General features: G+C 33.4%; 1 protein-coding gene across 2 annotated transcripts in view; it reads right to left on the bottom strand.

Annotated features, from left to right (window-relative positions):
- LOC129221969 (glycerophosphocholine cholinephosphodiesterase ENPP6-like) overlaps window positions 1-14,876 on the bottom strand; it is a 76,671-nt gene extending 61,795 nt beyond the window's left edge. Inside the window, exon 1 of one of the 2 annotated variants that reach the window (XM_054856369.1) lies at window positions 14,560-14,876. In XM_054856369.1, coding sequence (XP_054712344.1) covers window positions 14,560-14,803 — 244 coding nt within the window. In that variant the 5' untranslated portion in view covers window positions 14,804-14,876. The remainder of the gene's footprint in view (window positions 1-14,559) is intronic. The other variant, XM_054856370.1, reaches the window with a different exon arrangement.
- Window positions 14,877-16,470: the final 1,594 nt, after the last annotated feature.

Below are 16,470 nucleotides of genomic sequence, written 5' to 3' on the forward strand. Positions count from 1 at the left end.
AATTGGCTTCATGGTCTGAGAAACAATGCAATATTTGATTCCAAGAGATATTGGTACTTTATGTTTGGAGGAATCGACTCCATGGCTGGAGAAACATTGTAATTGTTGATCCCAACAGAGATTAACGTTCCATGTTTTGGAAAAGATTGTAATTGTTGATTCCAATAGAGATTATAATGATCCATATTAGAAGAAACATTGCATTTGTTAATCCCAACAGATATTAGCATTACATGCTTCGAAAAGCATTGCAATTGTTGATTCCAATAGAGATTATAATGATCCATGTTAGGAGAAGCATTGCAATTGTTGATCCCAACAGAGATTAGTGAAACATGCTTCAAAAAACATTGCAATTGTTGATTCCAGTAGAGAGTATAATGATCCATGTTAGGAGAAGCATTGCAATTGTTGATCCCAACAGAGATTAGTGAAACATGCTTCGAAAAACATTGCAATTGTTGATTCCAGTAGAGAGTATAATGATCCATGTTAGGAGAAGCATTGCAATTGTTGATCCCAACAGAGATAATAATGACCCATGTTAGGAGAAGCATTGCAATTGTTGGTCCCAACAGAGATTATAATGATCTATGTTAGGAGAACCATTGCAATTATTGATTCCAATAGAGATTATAATGAGAAATGTTTCGAAAAACATTGCAATTGTTGATCCCAGTAGATATTATAATGATCCATGTTTCGAAAAACATTGCAATTGTTGATCCCAGTAGAGATTATAATGATCCATGTTAGGAGAAGCATTGCAATTGTTGATCCCAACAGAGATTATAATGATCCATGTTAGGAGAACCATTGCAATTATTGATTCCAATAGAGATTATAATGATTCATGTTAGGAGAAACATTGCAATTGTTGTTCCAAAAAAATTTTATTGTTCATGTTTCGAAAAACATTGCAATTTTTGATCCCAACAGAGATTATAATGATCCATGTTAGGAGAAGCATAGCAATTATTGATTCCAATAGAGATTATAATGATCCATGTTAGGAGAAACATTGCAGTTGTTGTTCCAAAAAAAAAAAAAAGATTATTATTCCATGTTTCGAAAAACATTGCAATTGTTGATTCCAACAGAGATTAGTGGTCCATGTCTCGAAAAACATTGCAAAGTTGGTTTCAATAGCAGATGTAGGCAGCTCAACATGCTTCTCTGCCAATTTATGTTAATTCAGCTAGAAAATTTTAAAACTAATAAAATTCCGAAGTATGTCCGAAAATATAATACTTGTGACAAAGTCTTAAAACAACGCACATTCGTGATTGACAAAACTTCTGCTAAATAGCGAATCATATTTATTCTGATTGATACGGTATTTTTGACAATCATTATGAATACCGTGAAAACTTAATATCGTAAATTAAAACTCACGAAAACTGCAAAGAAGATTTTGATTACTTGCGAAAACTCACACTCACAACTATTGAATAGTTATCGCTTTACTTTAACTGCCCTATTTTTAAAGCGGTTACTGTCGTTGTAATATGAGAGATAACGGACTCAATCTGATGCAACAGTAGACATAAAAAAAAAAAAAGACTTTTATATTTTGATTTAAAAAGACTTTTGTGGCGGATCCTTGTGACAAGTGACTATATCCGCAAATCTGAACACTGCAGAAAGGATTTTGAAGATAAAAAAAAGGATAAAACTCCAGATTAGATTGTGTTGTTATTATTTTTTTTAATGTATAAAGTTCAAAGCTTCCTCGTTGATGGAATAATGAGACCCAAATCTTTCGAAATGAAAAGAAATCGATAAGTAATCCTTAATTGTTGGATGAAAGTAGAATAAATGCGTGAATAAATAAGAAATAAAAGAAAATATACCTAACTCATGTCTACAGTTATGGGTCGGCCTTGGTTATGGCCACTTATTTAATTTATTTTATTTAATTATTATTATTATTTTAAATTTTTATTTTATTTTATTTTTTGTCTATTTACACGCAATTTTAGCTTACTGAAATGTCGATGTTAAGACTCGTGTCAAGTATAATAGTCTGTACCTCAGAGGCAGACTAACGTAAGTCACATTTCACATAATCGCTACTTTACAGGAGAACGGAAAAAAACAATTGCTTGGCGCATACAAAGGATTGGACTCGCGTACTTTTAACACTTTAAAATTATTACAAAGGATATATATTTTAGGATTATGTTTATATGGCTCGATGCGGAATAGGATACTACATATACAATGCACTAATAAACGGAAAATCGCAATTTTTGGACTTACGTCCGTTTGCCTCTGATGTAAAGATATTATTTGGCTTCCTTAATCCACATACGGGTCATTTCACGTCAAATCGCCTAATGCCATGTGCCGTCATGTTTCAGATTTTGTCCATTATTTTTCTACGAACAGATGTCCATGAGAAAAGCCCAAATTAATTTTTTTAGATTTTTTGAATGAAAATTACGCTTTGGAGAATGTTTTCAAAAATTCGATTTTTGATTATTTTTCGGAGTCACCGTTTTGGCATGAATTCAGAAAATCTCTCTAATTTCTTTATTTTTCAACCAATTAAGCTGAATTTGGTATCAATTTCAAGCTAATATTTTTCTTTTTCAGTGTGAACGATAGAAAGTATTTCTATGAAGAGTTGAGTGGTGTTGCTACTCATTATCTAAAGTCAGTTTTTATGTTTTTTCAATTGGGAGATTAAATAAGTTATATCTCCGGAGTACCTACTACGATCTGCATCAAGTGTTTTTTGTAGCATATTTAAATCATTCTCTTGATATGTGGAAAAAAAGTAGAAAGCTGTTTTTTGTTGTTTTGAAATAAAAAAATAAAGTTTGTTTTGCAGAAAATAAAAGTTTTCTATTACTTTAAATCCCTTTTAAGCTTAAAAAAGGCCAAAAACTTTTCAGAACAATTAATACTGGACTCTCAAAAGATTTGTATCAATAGTTAATCGCTAAAAAGTTGTTTACTTTTGAAAAGAGCTGTGCAAAAACCTCCGTTTCAGACTTCGGAAAAATAAATAAATGAATAAATAAATAAACACTTTTGATTGAAAGTGCACTAAATATTAAGAATAATAATTTGAAGAATAGTATAAAAAATATTTCTAATGGCATCATTTAGCTTTTTTTTTTTTTTTTTGCAGTAAAAGATGAGGGGGAAAAAAAGAATAATTACTATTGAAAAGTTTTCATAGCTTAAATTTGTTTGGATTACGTAACACCTGACAATGATCTTCCGCTCTTACAATACTCATGCAATACGCATCATTCTTCTTTCGCTTTGAAAGTTAATCGACACAAAGCTTTCGTCGATTATAAAATGTGAAATGAAAGGCATGCATGTGCGGACCACATTTTTTTTTTTTTTAATTTACTTTTTCCTTTGTATCAGAAGTTGAAAAGTCAGAATTTCTGTCAAAAAGTTTCGAAGAGGTTTTAAAATATACTTCAATCAGCAAAAATAATCTTCTTCAGAGAAATCTAGAGTTGTGGAGTACTGTAAGTGTGGATGTTCATTATCAGGAGTAACGTAATCCAAACAAGATTATGCTAAGAAAAATTTTCAACAGTAATTTTTCTTTCCATCCTTTAATGTCAAAAAAAAAAAAAAAAAAAGCAAAATAATTCCATTAAAAAAATATTTTTATACTATTATTCAAATTATTATTCTTAGTATTTAGTAGACTTTCAATTAAAAGTGTTTTTTTTTTTCATTATTATTTATTTATTTATTTTTGCAAAGTCTGGAACGGAGGTTTTTGCTCAATTATTTTCAAAAGTAAACAACTTTTTAGCGATTAACTATTGATACAAATCCGTTGAGAGTCCAGTATTAATTTTTGTGAAAAGTTTGTGGCCTTTTTTAAGCTTAAAAGGGATTTAAAGTAATAAAAAACTTGTATTTTCTGCAAAACAAACTTTATTTTTTTTAAATTTCAAAATAACTAAAAACAAGCTTCTATTTTTTTTCTACATAGCAAGAGAATGATTTAAATATGCTACAAAAAAAATTTGATGCAGATCGTAGTATGTACTCTTAAGATATCTTATTTAATCTCCCAATTAAAAAAAACATTAAAACTGACTTTAGATAAAGAGTCGCAACACTCAACTGTTCATAGAATACTTTCTGTCATTCACACTGAAAAAGAAAAATATTAGCTTGAAATTGATACCGAATTCAGCTTAATTGGTTAAAAAATAAAGAAATTAGAGGGATTTTCTGAATTCATGCCAAAACGGTGACTCCGAAAAATGGTCAAAAATCGAATTTTTTTAAAAATTCTCCAAAATGTAATTTTTATTCAAAAAATCTAAAAAAAATAATTTAAGCTCTTCTCATAGATATCTATTCGTAAAAAAATAATGTAAAAAATCGGAGATATAATGGCACTGCCGACTATTTAATTTAGGCGATTTGACGTGGAATGATCCATACACCACCACGTCGTCAAACTGCGAACATTTCCACGCTATTCCATAACAAACACAGTGCACCAAAAAAAAAAAAAAAAACCCTTCAAAAGGCTTCTCGACACCATTCTTTCTTGTTCTTATGTAAAATGCCCCCCTGAGCCTGAATATGCTCATGATCACAGTTCCATCAGCTCTCACTTCATGGAAATTACATTTTTTAAATATATTTTTACAAATTCTCTAAATAGTAATTATTTACATGATCAATTTGTTGCACTCTGGCTAAATTTCGCTTTCATGCCATTGTCTTTCACCTAAAATTATCTTAGTAATGTAACCTGTAAATAGTTTCTTGTTATGAATATACAACTCCTTTACACTCGAATTCTTTACTTGTATAATATTCCGGGCGTTTTGTGAATGAAAGAGAGTCAGTTAGTTTGTTTCTAACTGTGGAGTCTCGTTCTCAGCATTCCGCTGGAAGTGTGTATTAGCCTTTGCGCTGCGTTTTTGCGTATTTTGATGTAAATATGTGTGTGACCGTTGAGTTTACGGTGTTAATTGATATTTGCCTAATTGCTATGGTTAATTTAGCATTTGCTAACGATATTTCTTGTACATAGTTGTAAATAAATCTCCTGTGCTTTCTTAAGAACTGTGTCGTCCTTTAAAGAACGTTTGAAGTTCCACTGAACTTGTAACAATATAAATCATGAATCTACATCGCTATCGAATATCAATCTATAGCAGTATAATATGTAGAAGAAACTATCTATATAAGCGGTAAATATCCATGGTAAAGATTACATTTTATTCGAAAACTATTTGAACGCAATGTATAATAATATATTTTGCATGTTATTCTACAACTATTCATTTTATATTCAATAATTTAAAATATGATTCCATACAATAAAAATTTATGATAATACTGTTGACGGTTTCGGGAGTTATGATCCCCATGACCCTCTCCCTGTATCCACCACTGATTCTGAAGTGCAATTCACTGCCACATGTGATATCTTTTCCTGATGAGGTTAGTCAGAGACACTGTTTATCAGCTTCCCCAAAACATTAAAAAAACGAGCTGATGTGTGCATCACATGACTTCCTTTTACTCCAATTTAATATCATTTCCTCATGATTGGCAATTTTAATGTGATTCAATTGTTTACTTTCTAAATATCACCAACAGTGGCCAAATTGAAACCAAATTTAAAATTTAAAAAAAAAAAATCGTCAAATTTTTCGCCAAGTGTCCGCCAAATTATAACACCACTTGAGTTTACATGGAAATTAACAATGATTTCCCCTAAAAAAGGGGCAACAGACCCCCTTAGGAACATTCGAATGCAACCAAAAGGGAAGGTGCACAAGTAGGCCCCACTAGGAGTATACGTACCAAATTTCAACTTTCTAAGACATAACGTTTTTGAGTTATGCGAGATACATACGCACATACATACGTACAAACGGACATCACGAGAACATTCGTTGTAATTAACTCGGGAGTCGCCAAAATGGATATTTCGGGTGTCTGTATGTTCCTAGGCATATATCCACGTGTGGTCAGGTCGAAAAAAAAAAGCTCAACATTCATTCGGGGGTGAGAAAAATGGAAATGAAGGCCGATTTTTGAGTGAAATTTTTTTCGCGAATACAATACTTCCTTTTTTTGTAAAAGGAAGTAACAAGAACGCATTTGAATCGATTATTTCATGCAGGGCGTAAGTCCTACTGGAATCCATTGGACTTACGCCCTTTCTGAAGTAATCGATTCATTTGTACAGCGTTAAGAACCGTTGACATTGTGATACCACAAATGAGTGGAAGGAACTGGATTACAGATTAGATGTTGTCGTGTAACAAAAGACTCAACATTGAGCATTTGAAGTTATACATTTCGCGCAATGTGGTCACACATTTCACATTTGTGAAACTGAATTTTAGAGGAAAAAAAACTTCGTGTATTTCTTTTTAATTTCATGTATCACTTACTGTTGTATGCGCAGTAGTTTCAAAATTATGTGATTTTTGGAAATCGTCTCCGTCATTTGTGCTCGCCTTTTATAATAAGAGTTGCAAAATTTAAACATAAACTTTCAGTTTGATTTGCAGACACGTTGTTTTTCTTAAATATTTTGACACTCGAGTAAAGCAAAACAAACTGAACTAAGGATTCGTTTACAGGTTATTTGCTATTTGGCTACGTATTTTAATAAACTGTTGAGAACCTTTTTTTTTTTTTTTTTTTCTTTTGCAAACAAAACAGAGCTACAGAGCTTACGGAACATTTAATAACTGTCATTACTTTTTTGGATATGACACTGGGTTGTTCAATAATTTTATTTCTTAAAAGCGTATTTTTCTGTTTTCGCATTTTACCCTTATTTCAGTAGAAAGAACAAAAAAAAAAAAAAAAAAAAAAAACTCTGCTCAGAAGAAATGTTTTTATGTGAAGAAAATAAATAAATGTTGTAAATGCTACTATTCCTAAAGCGGCGATTTCAGCCTCAATTTTCTCGAGTCCCCTTTGTCTCGCCAGAACTAGAGGTCGAGACGCTATGTCGGGATGTGAATGAATTTACTGACAACTTAATTATGCTTGATTGTACACTGAAGTAGAATTTTTTTTAAATTCCAATTCATTAAAATAGAGAGCAGATAATTTTTTTCTTAAACTGATTTCTTTTTAGAAAAAAAATATCCACTTTGAAAATATTTGCTTTATGTAACTGAGCCAAAACCGTAGAACTTTTATCCTCTACGACTGGGGTGCATATGAGGCAGTGAGAAGCAAAGGGATGTAAGTGGACACTTTCAAGTTTTGAGTAAAACGCGTTTAAAGATAACGTCCTAGGTAGGCTTTCATTGATATTTTTTTCTCTAAATCATGCTGTGAAGCAGCACCTACCAGGGCTACTAGTACTTTATTTTACTCCATGACAGAGGAGAGGTTCCTCTACTATTTTTACTGGATGTCTCCAAATTTTTAATTTTGCTACTTACATCCCTTTGCTTCTCACTGCCTCATATATAAAATTGTGATAGAGTGATGTATACAATGAGTCTTTTACGATTTTATTTGTTCAAATGGGGAGGGGGGCTGCGGCCGGTTTGCCATATCACTAACGTTTATCGGTGTTCTGCCAATCTATGAATTTATTCTCTTTCAACCTGAATAAAAATCATCTCGTCCAAGCTCAAACCTTATTTTATCAGAGCTAGACTACACCCACTCTTTTTGGCTAAATATTTACTTTTCCTTTTTGGCATTTTTTTTAACTACAAAATGATTTAACTTTCTTATAATAACTTCCTTTCGGCTTGGCGTAAAACGTTCAGAACAAAATCTACACATCACGATGTTTAAGATAGGTCTTTCACATAGTGTTAGAACTTCAATGCTACCTGAACAAAAAAACTCTCTTAAAGTCACTCGTGATAAAATCTCAATATTATTTATATTAATAAAAATTAAAAAAAATGATGTGCACCAGAAAAATTCATCACAATAGTTGGTTATATTATCTCAAAAAGGAGAAGGAAAAACCTTTCTTCATACCCATTACACTCTCTTTCTCTCTCTCCTTAATATTCTAAAAATAATCACAACTCTAACTATTGCCAATAGTTATTCACAAAATATCATAAGTTTAAATAAAAGCAAAAGATAAATTGAAAAATATGATATGAAAAACTATTTAATTTTGTTATTCGGAATTCGAATAAACTATAGGAGGTGCAGCTTGGCCAATGGCTGTTGAAAGAAGTCCAGTGAAACACCTGCTCTGTCTGCACAAAACTGCAATGTTTTACCTCTTTGGATAATGTCTGAAATTACCGAAAGGTGGCGTATCCAAGTTCTAGAACTTCGAATTACTATGTTTTGATTTTTGCCACCTTAACAGCATTACTTTTTAATGACAGACGATATTTTTAACAATGAAGAAAAATGATAAATAACGATGATTACCTGTAACAAGTGTGTACCAGTTCGGATACGAATTCGATGGGAATATTGGAGTCACGTGTGGGGCCCGAGTTCCCCTCTCAGCGAGCTTCCTGAATCCCGGAAAATTTCCCTGATCAGGGTAATTCCATCGACAACCATCTATCAGTACGTATATGACTTTAGGAACCCGAGTTCCGCATGGCTCGTCTGTGCTTCCACTTTCGAATATGAATTCCAATACGATGAAAAAGAAAAGAAGATACATTTCGGAATATACAGCACGGCCACGCTGTTCTATCTCAGCCCGCCGTTTGCCGCGCTTCTACTCCTTATCGCCGCGTTCGCATCGTCTGCTGAATCTTTGATGATGGAATTTTGTAGGGGATGAAGGATTTAGGTAGAGGGCGTGGGAGGCTGAGGAGGTCGATTCAAAAGTCGTCTGCACTATCGCGAGATTATTTAAAGCTTAGTTTTTATGTCTCATTTCCAAGATAACGCGAGACAAATTCTGTCGAACCTTGTTTAGACGAAATGAAACGAATCTTAAAAAAATAATTCTTCTTCGCAGTTTGTCATATCCAAATTAGTATGTTGTGGCCAGCACGAAACTTTTTTCTATATCTTTCTAATAATTCTGATCCCTCGCCATGCCTTGACGAGGAAGCAATATTCCCAACAAAAACAAAATTACACATGCAAAAACTTGACGACCATTCGTCAAGTCAAAGCAAAGAGCGAAAATTGAAAGTTATTTTAAAAGACTTGCTTGAATTAATAACAAATATTTTATTTGTTAACAAACATAAAATAGCAACAGTTAAAAATTTTAAATCATTTTGAGATAATATTTCCGATTATGTCTATACAATTAAAATCACGAGAAATACGCAGACGACAGATTATTACGATTTATCTTTCTTATTGTTGCATTAATAAAGCTATTTTTATTCGCGAAAAAAAAAATTAATATTAATTAATTTGAATTTTGACAACATTGAATTCAAATTATGTTTTTCGCAATCACGTGTGCATGTGTATGTAGGCGTGTGTTTGTGTCTGTGTACAATCATGAGTGTGTGGGTATGTGTGTAGGTGTATGTATATGTGTGTAGGTGTATGTATATGTGTGTAGGTGTGTGTGTGTGTGTGTGTGTGTAGGATATAGACGTAACCTGGAGACGGTTTCCGCTAGAGGAGCAGCATCGTGAAGCCGGTCGACGGTAGTGCTGCAGAGGGAGGAAGGGAGAAAACAAAATCTCGAAGGACGCCAAAACAGTCAAATGAGAACAATAAGCAATGTGATTACTCAAAAAAAAAAAAAAAATAATAATAATAATTTGAATTCTGAAATTTTGAATTCAAATTATGTTTTTCGCAATCGCGAACTGAGACAGGACCCTACTCATTGGAGTTATTGTTTCTAGAAACGGCTCCTGTCCCCCCCCCCCCCCCCCCAAGTCTGCCTCTCCTCCTGGGCGGTTACTTGTGCATAGTTGTGTGTGTGCATAGACCTGTGTGTATGCACGTAGGCGTGTGTGAAGTCGTGTGAACGTGCGTGTGTGTAGGACATGGACGCCTCCGACCAGGAGAAGCGGATAGCTCAAAACCGGAGCAGCCGCGCCGCGCCGCGCCGCCAGCAGCAGACGGTGGGCGGTGGTGCTGCAAAGGCTTCTGGTTCAAGTTGAAAAAGGCACGGACACCAAAAACGGTCAAATGAGAACAATAAACAATCGTGATTGCTCAAAAAAAAAAAAAAAAAAAAAAAAAAAAAAAAAAAAAAACAGCACCTCTTGAAGCGATTGGCGCCAAAATTGAACCAACGCCTGTTTACATATGGATTCATATTTTTTCCAAATTTCATCCAGAACGTAGCATTACTTCTTGAGGTATGGCACTCACAATGGAAAAAATAGATCGTTCGATTGCGCCACCCCCTTTCAGCTGTTGACGCCAAAATAGAATCATTTCTTATACCCTCTTAGGGCTACTTGTCGATGAATTTTTGTTTAATTCCGTTCATTATTTATTGAGATACAGCAGTCACAATTGACGACAAAAAACGTTCTATAGCTCAACCCCCCTTTGAGCCATTGACACCAAAATTGAATCAGCACCTGCATCTGTTAGGGGCAACATATGGACCAAATTTTGTTTGATTCCGCAGGTACTTCCTGGGTAGTAGCAAGAGCAAGCACGCATAACTCAAGAAACGTCCCATTGCTCCATCCCCCTTGGATGAATTCGCGCCAAAAACCAATGGGCACAAAATCACATAGGGGCACATATGTGTACAAAATTTCGTTCGATTTCATGCGGTAGTTTTTGCTGTACAGCGGCCACAAAAAACTGGTCAAACACATACGTGACACACACAGAGAGAGAGACATTTTCCAAAAATGGTCGAAATGGACTCAGCATACCTCAAAACATTCCAATCCGTCAAAATTCGAAATTCGAAAATTTGCACGAATCCAAAACTTTCTTCTATGTATTAGATATAAAAGAAAGTAAAAACAATATCTCTCAGGATTTGTAAATTCAAAAGGACGGGGATTGCAAATGTAGTTCGTCGTTTTAAGCGTGTTCGACTTAAACGAGGTTCCACTGTGTTTTGCTGCGTAGAGATTCTGTTAGCCATTTTTGAAATTCCATTTAGACAAAAATACTGATTTATTTTTACATAGAGAGAGCTCATTCTAAAATTTCGCGGGAGGTTATTTCTTTTTTTACTTTCACAAAAATCTGAAATGCCTTGCATGCGGATGAGAGAGGGGGTGGGGGTGGTTGGGTGGAGAGGTTTAATGAAAGATGTGGCTAGTTACATGTTGACAAATTTTTCTTACATTTTTACTATTTGTTTTCTCTGTGAGTTTTTTAAAATAACCTGAACATTATTTTAAATCACAATTTGAACATAGGTGGATATTGCTTTAATGTTACCTCGCAATGGTTCCTTTTGGCAGTCACCAGCTTGTAAAAGCACCATTACATTCGTAAAACTTATCAAAAATAAGATGACTGCAGCTTAATTTTATTGGATTTAAATTATTTCTTGGTGAGACACTGAACTTTATTTTTAAGTGAGTACTGATGTTTGGCTGATCTAAGGTAGTGCATATACTAAACCGCAATGAGTGAAGCACTATTTCTATAGCAAAGAAAAAGAAAAAGGGCAGTTTCTTCCTGTTAAGTCTTATAAAAAGAAATATATTCTTATATTTACAAAGGAAAACGAATGAACGCGAGGAAAGTTAAAATAGTTGCACTTCCACGTGCCAAGAAGGGAAAACACTTTTTAGATAGAAAATCATCAGGCGTTGCTTGCATCTATCCTCTCCCCCTTCATTTTTTTTTCTCTTTAATGCATCATGTAATGCCGGTAACCACATGATAGTTTTTGTCTAGAAGCTGCTTTTTATACTCGAATCATTTTATTCATCACTTCACAAACTTTAATCTGAAGTATTTGTTTGATTTGCACATATTCTTCAGTTTCGCTTTCATCTAAGGTTGGTTGGGGTAAGTGGGACCCCTTTTGAAAATAGTTCGTTTTTGAAACTTTATACAAAAGTTTTGAAACAAAAAAATTTAAACTTATTGTCTGATTTTGTCTTGGACAATATTAACAATTTTTTAGTACTCGTTAAGTTATTTTTCTGATGCGTTCTGTCAAGATTTCGCATGCGTGCTACGCAAAAGTTTATGAACTCAAACTCACAAAATTACTAGAACGTACTGACAACCAAAAGCACTTCTAGCTCCAAAAATTTCAGGCTTCCAGTGAGATAAAATTTTCAGCAACTTTAGCTTAAACATGCCAATTCATTACGCCAGACAAAATTTCGAATTCATTAGTATTCATTTCTCAATAGTGATTCAATCAGGTCTAGTTAATAACTCAACTTATTGCTATGGTCCTATAGTGGGGGCAAATCTAACCTGTCAGTGTTTGTAATGGTGTGATTAAGATCTGCGTAGCTTTCACACTGCTGCCAAATTAGTTTTTTCCCTACTATAGAACATTTATTAATTTGCGTTTTTTATTTATTTATTTACATAATTTAATACGCCTTTATTTCGTACTAGTGGTACCTGCACGGCTTTGCCCGTTGAAGAAAATTAAAAGTTCATTTGGTTCGCCTGTATATTTACAAATAATGGATGATGAATTTCTCGCCAATTGGCTATGCTCATTCGCACTCCCATTCCACGTCATGATAATTTCGTAATTTAGTCGTCCATCTGATGATAATTTTGCTCCGGAAAATGTTCTTAAAATTGAAATAGAAAAAGAACAACATCGAATTTTCGAAAATTTGCTTCGAGGTGCACACCTTCATGTTACAAACTAACTGTGTGCCAAATTTCATGAAAATCGACAAAAACGGTCTTGGCGCTATGCGCGTCACAGAAATCCAGACATTAAGACATCCAGACATCTAGACATCCAGACCAGACATCTAAACATCCAGACATCCTGACAGAGAGACTTTGAGCTTTATTATTAGTAAAGATAAAGATGCGCTTGTTTCCCGATGAACCATTTTTAAATAAATTCGATGCGATTTTTTAAAAAAAAATGTTTCTTCATTTTTTTTTTTTTTTTTTTTTTTTGAAAAAGAAAACTGAACCGCTTGGGTTTTTTTTTGTTATTAATTACTAGTAATATAAAAAAACATCAAATTCGTTTTTCCAGCTCCGCATTCTACATGAAGATTTGCAGAAATAAACGTGTGACTCAAGTGGGAGCTATGGAAGACTCCGTTTCTTAAGATTTTGCTTTTTTATTATTTAAAAATATTTTTTTAATAATTAAAAAAATAACGGTTACTGAACAACATAAACGTATACTGCTGATGGTTTTTGAAACAATAAATTGAGTTAAGTTTTAGTTATAGCAGTTAAATGCATAAAAATTATTTTTATATCCTACGCATAGTCATATAACATACCTTTAATTATCCCTTTGCATAAAACATAGCTTCTGTCAGCTAGTCTCGTGACTGCCATTTTTTTTAAATATTAAAATACAAACTACTCATCCGGGTGGGCCTGAATCATCAGCATTTCGATTAAAAACCGATCGCGCTAGCCGATTGCGCCACGGAGGCTTCGTTTTAGATGCATTATTGAACGATGTTATAAAAAAAGCTCTGATCATGCACGTCGAAGAGAGCAGGTGGAATGCTTTTTTCTTTTTTTTTTCAGTTCACTCCGGTCGCACAATGTGCAGTAAGGATCATAGCTTCAAAAAAAGAAACGAAAAAGAAAGAATTGAAAGAAACAGGTAAGAAAATAAGAAAGAAGCCCTTTCCAGGAAGGGGGATGGATTCAATTTTTTCTTTGATTTCTGCAAATTTTTTTCAAGCTAAAAACATTGAGGGAAAAAATCCAATTATGTATACACTTCTTCATCTAGCAACTAATTGTACTGGAAATTAATCTGAGAGAAAGATTTACAAATAAATTTAGTTTTGTCCTCTTCTAGAAAAAAATTTTAAGCTTTCTTTTTCAATGTTATAGGGAGAAAAAATACTAACGAAAAATGACATTTGCAAATTGAAAATTCGTTTCTGAAGAATAAATATCTTACAAAAGTGTTTGTGATTAATTATGAACTTAGTTTCAAATATTTGCAGCAAATTTTACTTTTTTTTTCTTTAATTTTTCGGTTCCTTAGTAAAAGTTCCGAAAAGAAAGCTAAAAAACTTCATCCCGAAAGGGGGGTGTTTCCTTTAGTCAGAAGTACTATTTTTAGTCACTGAAATTGATAGAATGAGCAAAAAAATAATAGTAATAATAACATGGTGCGAGAAAAATTTTCATTTTCTCAACGCAGAATTTTTAATTAATTTTTTAAAATGTCTGATTTTAAAAATAAGGCGTGGTCTATGTAACGTCACAAATAATGTACTTTGGCGCATCTGTCTACCGCGTTTCCACGTTATGATAATCAAGAAGCGAATTAAATATTGTGCTCTGTGAATGTCATTTCATCATTTGTGATATCATAGGCGGACGCGTAAACAATAAAAGCGCACCTAATAAAATATTTTCTTAAAAATATCAAACCAAGTCAAATTGTTTAAAAAATGGGCAGATCCTACGTTTTTAAGCATGTTCTTTCAGAGAAAACATACTTTAAAAGTTTCTGAAACGACCCAATTGAAATAAATTATACAGTACACTTACCAGTAACCAATGAGTACCAGTTCGGATACGAATTAGACGGGAAAATCGGAGTCACGTGAAGAGCATGAGTCCCTTTATCGGAGAGTTTCTTAAAACCGGGGAAATTGCCTTGATCCAAGTAATCCCATCGACATCCATCCACCAACACGAACAAAACTTTGGGTATTCGATTCCCGCAAGTGATGCTCAGAGCTCGACGCGTGAAAACCGATCCAATAACAAAATAAAACAGAATAAAATTCATGAGGGGAGGAAGAGAAGAGCGATTTCTGTGTTGGAGAAATTTAGAATGCCCCAGCGGCAGTGGCGTTTAGCAGCCGTCTGAGAAAGATTTGGAAAGTGGGAATCGAGGAGCTAAGTGAAGAGGAGTAATTAGCATAGGTGGCGTAGTTGTAGGGGAGGCTGATTTAAAGTCGGGTTTTGTCATCGTCTTCTTATTTTGGACTTCGAAGTAAAGTAAACAAAAAGAACGCGATTAATTAATTCGAAGTCGCTTCAATGGGGTCGTTTCCAAAATTTTAAAAGTATTTTTTTCTGAAAGAACATGCTTAGAAACATAGGATCTGACCATTTTTTAAATAATTGATTTAGGTTAATATTTTTTAAAAAATTACTTAAATCGATGCGCTTTCATTGTTTACACTTCTGTCGTTTGACATCACAAATGATGAAATGTCATTCAATGTTGCCATTCACAGAACAAAATATTTAATTCGCATCTTTACTCACGTGCATTGGCAACGATATGGTTGATAGCAAGCGTAGAGCGCAATTTAAATTCGCTGCTTGGTTATCATAATGTGGGAACGTAGTAGAAAGATGCGGCAGAGTGCATCATTTGTGACGTCATCAAGACCACGCTTTGTTTCAAAAATCGGATATTTTAAAAAATTAATTAAAAAAAAAATTGTTGGGAAAATAAAAGTAATTTCTGGATCCATGTTTTTTTTTTTTTTTTTTTGCTCATTTTATCCATTTTAATGACTAAAAGTAGTATTTTTGACTGAAGGAAACCATCCCATTGTTAAGAGTTTTACTTTGCTGAATTAACTGAAAGGATATGAATTGGAATAAATTTTTAGTTCAATTTTAGAGAATTTCTGTTTTTGATGAAATTTAATTGTGCTTCATTTTCTTCAATGTTGTACATGGGTTCTGCAACTTTACATGACAAATATAAAAGTCTACTAAATTTTAAAAAAGTAACATAGTGTTTTAAAAGTTGTGTTTCTGGGGAAATCGTAAATTTCGCTTAAAACAGGAGTTTCCAAAGGAGAGGCAAAAAATGTCACGACGTGTTCATGGTATGAATGGTTGCCGTAAAAGATTTAAATTGGGGAATGTCGACTTTCACCAGTGCTTCACCTTAAATATTCGGTCTTTCGCCGAAATCTTTGCTATGTGAATGTTGATATTCATCGGCTATTGTCGACATTTACCAAATTTCGGACTTTCATAGTAATAAACATACACAATAGAGTTGAGCTAGGGTGCCATAAAAAAATTCCAATTCTTGAAAAGTTTCTGAGGATTGGAAACATTTGGAAACCAATGGCTTAAAAAATTAATTTTTTTACAATTATTTCTTCTAAAAGTATTTAAATCAGCAGCTTAAATCAGGAATTTTCATGATTTCAGCGCATCTCTTAGTTGAGCATAGGATGTTGAAGTAGAATTACCCGTTTGCTTAAACAGCTGTTTCATTGCTATTTGCATTTTCTCCCGTACATGCCATACGCAATATCTTTTATCACTTCTATTTGACCTAGGCAGAATAAACAACTCGTTTCATGTAAATTTCAATTTTTAAAAATTAAATTATTAAGAATAATTAAGATATTACGCGTGTAAATAGTGATAAAAAACATTAACTTACAAAAATGATATTCTGGAACAAAAAATCTTATTTTT

The sequence above is a fragment of the Uloborus diversus genome, chromosome 5, assembly GCF_026930045.1.
Source record: "Uloborus diversus isolate 005 chromosome 5, Udiv.v.3.1, whole genome shotgun sequence".
NCBI lineage: Eukaryota > Metazoa > Arthropoda > Arachnida > Araneae > Uloboridae > Uloborus > Uloborus diversus.